At 46.2% G+C, this 6000-nt stretch overlaps 1 protein-coding gene across 1 annotated transcript in view; it reads right to left on the bottom strand.

Moving 5' to 3' along the window:
• The window catches only part of LOC101629310 (leucine-rich repeat extensin-like protein 5), a 35677-nt gene extending 31282 nt beyond the window's left edge, over positions 1-4395 (bottom strand). The window contains 5 exon segments of the mRNA XM_012726771.1: positions 2178-2352; positions 3943-4027; positions 4029-4085; positions 4119-4263; positions 4362-4395. Coding sequence (XP_012582225.1) covers positions 2178-2352; positions 3943-4027; positions 4029-4085; positions 4119-4263; positions 4362-4395 — 496 coding nt within the window.
• Positions 4396-6000: the final 1605 nt, after the last annotated feature.

Consider the following 6000-nt stretch of genomic DNA (forward strand, 5'->3'; position numbering starts at 1 on the left):
AATAATGGGATTCATAGAAGTAGTCCATAACATGCACCACTTAGGAGGATAGTTAATGTCAATGTTTATATTGCATGTAATAATCTCTAGTTAAAGCTTAGAAAAAGTGAAATGGCAAAACTGGAAGTAAAGAATCTAATCCTGTTTAGGGAATAGTCTTGCTAGAACTAAATCATAGGCCTTTGATTAGGGAAAGCATATGTAACTATCTGACAATTTTTAAATACCACGTTCCTTTCCCAGAGCCATCTGCTGATACAAGTGGAGCTGAGCATGCTACTATTAGAATGGATGAGATTTAGAGAGTGTCATATTACCTACCAAAAGGCTACTGAGGTTTCTAGTCAGTCATTGTTAAGAGCAGGTTTACTTTGGGTCAAAATTCCCAACAGCAGAACAACCCAAGCCCCCCAGGAGGGGTCACCCAGCCTGCCCCACCCCAGCACCACCCATCTCACCCCTGTCTCATCAGATATCAACCCCATGGGCTCCAGCCCCTCAGGGTCTCAGCACACCTTCTGTGTTTCCTGCCCCACCTGCCACAGACCCTGAAACTGTAGGATTTCTGACCCTCATTGTTCTCAGGGGTATTGTCCTGGTGCTCAGTGCTTGCTTGTCAGCTAGGGGTGTGACAGTGAAGCAGGAAGTTTCCCAGGTCTGCTTAGGTTCTGCTACTGCCCCAGGCTTGCTGCTGCGGGGAGTGGATTGCTTGGATTCTGCTGCACTGGAACAGAAAGTTCCTGCTGGCCCAGAGTAGTGGCTTGGCTACCTTTGATATTATACCTCTGAATCATTGTAAAGCAGTGTTACCTGCGAAAAGAGAACCCAGCACCTCAGCCCCGGGTCCCTCCCTTGGGGTCCCTGCTGCTATCAGCAGTCTCTCTGCAATTATCGTTTGCTTGCTGACCTTCAGTCCAGTGCACCCGTGATTAATCCTCAGTCGCTTGGACACAAGAAACTACATGATCGATACCTGTTTGGCAACAATGCTCCATTCCCAGAAGGCACTTGCGTCCCCAGTGACCATGAATAAATTGCCCAATTGTGTCTCTTTCTTCCTTATTTTTTATTGTATAAGAATATAATGTGCCCATGTCTTCTCTGGGAGAGAATCATATTATTTTGTATCTCTTTTTAAATCCTTACTTTACACCAACATTTTCTTACATCTTTAAGATGTTCATGATTCTTATATGAATCAATATTTGTTGATGAGGAGGTTGACCTGAGGCTCCTGTGGGCCCGTATGGGCTTCAGCTCTGTCCAGCTGACCTGGGTGTCCGCCTCACGCCTCTGGGGAGTTGCTGGGACTCTGCAGCTTCAGAGTTCTCCCTGAGGTGAGGTGAAGCTTTTCTTTCACTCCTCTCCTCTCAGGATTACTCTTGCTACTGGAGACTTTTGGCTCCAGATGAACTTCAATACTTTTGTTCACCTTCTTTCAAACACATGTCCCATCTCCATGAGGACTAGGCCCACTGCATTTGGAGCGGGGAGGACAGTCGTTCATCAGTTAGCTGTCTACTCCCTTCTATCTCCTCCTCCCTGTATCCTGTTTCCTTCATGACCTGCGTTTTCCGTGTCCAGTACATCAACTCCTGGGTAAGGCTCATTCCCAGTATTTGCAATTGTGTGTCGTATTCTCTTTATTTTCCTCTCATCCCTCATATGGAAAGTGCAGTAGATCGTTGTGTTGATCTGGTATCCCACCCACATTCAGGGTTCCTCTTTTGTTGTGTCTTTGGGGTTTTCTACCAAGTTTAGGCTGAAGCCTCAGTGAATAGTGACCCTGCTTTCTTCTCCTAGTTCCTTTACATCTTGGTGTTGAGCTATGTTGTGCCACTGTAAACAGGCAGGGCAGATCACTGCTGATTCAGGCAAAAGGAAGAAGAATCTTGGACTCTGAGGTGCATGAAGCAGGACACCAGAGTTGTAGGCAAGTGTGGAGACAGATGGGAAGCCTGAAAGATTGAAATATGAATAGAATTCAGTGGACCAGGTGCTTTAGGCTGCGTGTGCCCATCACCACAGAACTGAGAGTTTATTGTGCACAAAAGGTGCATCTGCGTGTTGACAGTGGAAAGGTGGAAAACACAGCTAATGCATTTCAGAGTTAATGGGCTGTTTGGAAGGCGATAAAGAGCCAGGCTTTCTTCATGTTTTTTACAGTGTGGTCCTACCTGAAGACCACTTCTTTCTGAAGCTCTGTCCTTCTGGACAGTTGTGATCCACCACCTGGTGGTGAACACTCCAGCACCCTTGACCACCCCTTCCCCATAGTGGTTCAGGGTTGCTCACCATATGCAGACACGTGTCAGGTGCCGTTTGGGCTGTAGCTAAACGAAGGGCATTTTCCTATAAAGAGGACAGGTCCTTGTTGCACATGACTTTCACCCATGCACAAAATTGCAAGTCACCTCAGGCTCCAGGGACAACCACCATGGGACATGTTTGACCAATAGGGGTGAACAAAAAATCTCAAATAGTGAGCACATAGCGGGCAGCACATAAGTGGTCAGCGATCTCACCCAGAGTGTGTCCACCTGAAGTACGAGCAGAGTGCTGGTCACCTGGGCAATAATTCTGGTCTATACTGGCCAGTAATGATGGTCCCACTGTTACAGGACACCAAATCTGTTCCAAAACAGGGGGAGAGAGGGACACCCCTGAAGCCCCAAAACCTTCCTGCTCTAAGTGGGTTCTGCCATCCACTGCAACAAGACAAAACATATAAAACTTTAATGAAAAGGGGACTTTAATACAGTATATATACAATATGGAACACAAAGAATATAACTTCTAAATCAGACACCTGAAGTTACCCATCCCCTCGTGAGCAAAAGTCAACCCAAAAGGGATTGGCCCAAAGCAAGGCCTGAAAGCCGCCACGAGACTAAAGCACCTTCTGGCCGGGACCCATGGGAAAGGGTCAGAAATGGCCAGACAAATCTGAGAACAAAAGAGCAAAATCAAAATCAATATAAACACTGCCATAGTCACCTCCCTACAGGTTTCTCATCCACATCTGCCTTAGCCAGTCCAGGGTCAGCAAACAAGCCCGGTTTCTTCATCACATGCTTGCTGCTCCATGTGGCTTCCTTAGGTCTCCTCCTTCTCCATCCAGCTTCATTTCCTTCTCTCCTTTTTCTCTTCTCTCCTTTTTCTCTGCTCAGCTCCACCCTCCTTCTGGGTGGGGCAGGGAACCTGGAACTTCCCTTTTTCCTAGGTATCACCCTGTTACACCACCAGTGACCAGGAATGCTGTATAGCACTGGCCAGTGGAGACGGTCACTACTGGTTCCCCTGAGGTGGTGTTAGGGATGCCAAGTGTCTTTGGGAGTGGTTGGCCAGCACTGAAAACAAATAGCACTTTGAGGCGCTAAGCCTGGGGCCTTTGGTTCTCCTTTCAGGCAATGGAGAGACATATCGAAGACCCATCTCTGAGACAGGTTTTTGACTTCTCTCCCTCCCTAGAGGTTGGCTGGGTGCTCCTTCCTCCCACCCTCCCTCCCTCCCTTCCTCCCTTCCTCCCTCCCTTCCTCCCTTTCTCTTCCTCCCTTCCTCCCTTTCTCTTCCTCCCTTCCTCCCTTCCTTCATCCCTCTCTCCCTCCCTTCCTTCCTAGACTGGAGGTAACCTGCAGGAAAGAGCAGTCAAGAGGGGTCCCTGCGGAAGGAGGCTGGAGGACTGTGGGCCCACAGCAGGATCTCAGAGTCCAGGCTGACTGGAGGAAGCCCGGAGGAACTTGAACTTACACCTGCCTGTCCTGCCTTCATCCTCAGTCTCAGACTGGCCAAGACCCACACAGGTCACACTGTCGCTGGCTGTTTGCAGTGTCCCTGAGCTGACAGATGGTGTGTGGGGTGAGTTCTTTGTGGGGCTCAGAGGGAAATGTTTGTGAGCCTCAGGGCCCCAGGGCTTCGTGGCTGAAGGCAGGGTGTTTGTGCACGGGGAGAAGTTGGCTGTATGGATGTGTGGGTGCTGCTGGCGCACAGATACAGGGCAGAATCTTCTGGCTCCAGGGCATCCTGGAGTGGTCAAGTGGTCACTGTTTGGGCACTCAGGTGAGTAACAACTGGCCACCGTGTTATTTTAAACGAGAGCCTGGTTGTAGTAATAAAACATGAGCTCCAGCATTTGCTCAGTGCCCTATTTGTACCAGTACATGGCAGTATATTCCAGGTGTTGCTTGAACTCCAGGGTCTCTTGTTCCCCCATCACTGTCATCAGATATTTTCGTATCTAGGTAATTGCAGTGTCCATGTGGCCTGTGGGGGTGAGAATCTGAATATAGAATTTACTGTTGGGCAGCTACAAGAAGACTCAGAGTCTGAGAAGAGAGAAGACCCCCTTTTCCAGAACTCACCTGCTCTCAGGAAGACAAAGAGCCTGGAGCCCATGGGGCACTGGACAAGATGGGACCTTCCTGCTGAGTGTCCTAGTCTTTTCTGGCTCTGCAAGAGGACTTCGCAGGACTTCTCTGCCCATGGTGGTTTCTAGAAACAGTAGTCTCTAGTTCACAGTTCTGCTCCCCTCTCAGGTTCTGCTGGCTCTCTACTGGTTGGTTCAGACGGAGCGACCATAGGCAGGTGCAGAGGAATGGGTGAAGTAGGCAGAAATGCTGACAGCAATGTCACATAAAGGTGAGGGAAAATCACTTGATTTAGAGCCCTGTACCACTGAGGATCAAGGAAGTCTACTATTACTGCCTAGAAAATGTCCACCCTTCTGATTAATGACACTTGCATCAGTTTACAAACAGCATGTTGTTCTATTGCAATTAAAATAGACCTTCCCCAAATTGCAGCTCAGGTCAGGATGTGGAGGTTCTAGGTTATTTTGATTTGACCCTTCCTACAGAAGGAGAAGATTGTACAGCTACAACTTCATTCAACTTCCTGTATCCCAAGAGCTCTTCTACAAGCTGCAGGTTACAAAGTGCTAGATTAAAAAATTACAGAGAGACGTAGTCTGAGAGCCAATCATGATCTCATAAAAAAAAAAGACACTACAGCCAGCATTTTATAGAAGTCATTTCTTCATGATATGTGCCCTAAGAACCCAAGAAACAAATTATTGTAGAAGATTCTGCTCACAACCTCAGTTTAAACAATGTTACATAAGAATCTTCTATACCTTTAGTCAAATTCTTGATACAAGAAAACACTAGTACCAGTACAGCTTACAGGAGAAAATCAATGAAAAGAAAATCAAGCACATGAGAAAGAAAGAATAAAGGAAATTCACCTAAGATCGGCCAGAAACATTTTCCTTTATCCATTTCTAGGGGAGGGTTGTACGAGCTGGGCAGTGTGGAGGCACTTGAGTCATGACCAAGTCACTATACATGGTGTTTATAGTTTGGGCAGTTGGAGGAGGAGGGGATCATCAACCATGCCTAGTTATTCTTGTTGTAATGTTGTTTGCAGAACTAACATTGGGTTATAACATTATAATGTTGCAGGTGTACAGGATTATAAGTCACCATCTCTATCTATTTACCATCAAAAGAGTAATTTTCATTTTTCACCATCTAGCATTTTTATTGAATACTTGGTATTATTTGTAAGAAGCCCACTATGGTCGAATCTCTTCAGATACCCTTAACGAGAAGTGTTTATGTGTCTTCTAATAATACTTGATTTAATAGTTATGTACAAATTAGCCTCCTGGCTAGTTCAATAAATATTTGCTGAGTACCTATGTGTCAAGTATTTTCCTAGGCCCTAGACATGCAAAGACAATAAATATAGAGCAGTGGAGATAGAAAAAGAGATAATGCCCATAAAATTCATCAGAGCTATGAAAAGGCTGTAAGTCATAAAGGACAGCAGAGAGACTGACTGTCCAGCAGGGAAGTCTTTGTTGTGGGCCAGTTGGCTGGCACTAGAGACAGCCTGCTCCCATTCCAACTCTCCGATAAAAGTAGTTCCATATTCATTTCTTCATATATGTTAAATAATGAGAATTCTTGATATATTTTAAAGTGACAATGAATATTTTAA

Source organism: Condylura cristata, unplaced genomic scaffold (genome assembly GCF_000260355.1).
Source record: "Condylura cristata isolate star-nosed mole 26May11 unplaced genomic scaffold, ConCri1.0 scaffold00018, whole genome shotgun sequence".
Classification (NCBI taxonomy): domain Eukaryota; kingdom Metazoa; phylum Chordata; class Mammalia; order Eulipotyphla; family Talpidae; genus Condylura; species Condylura cristata.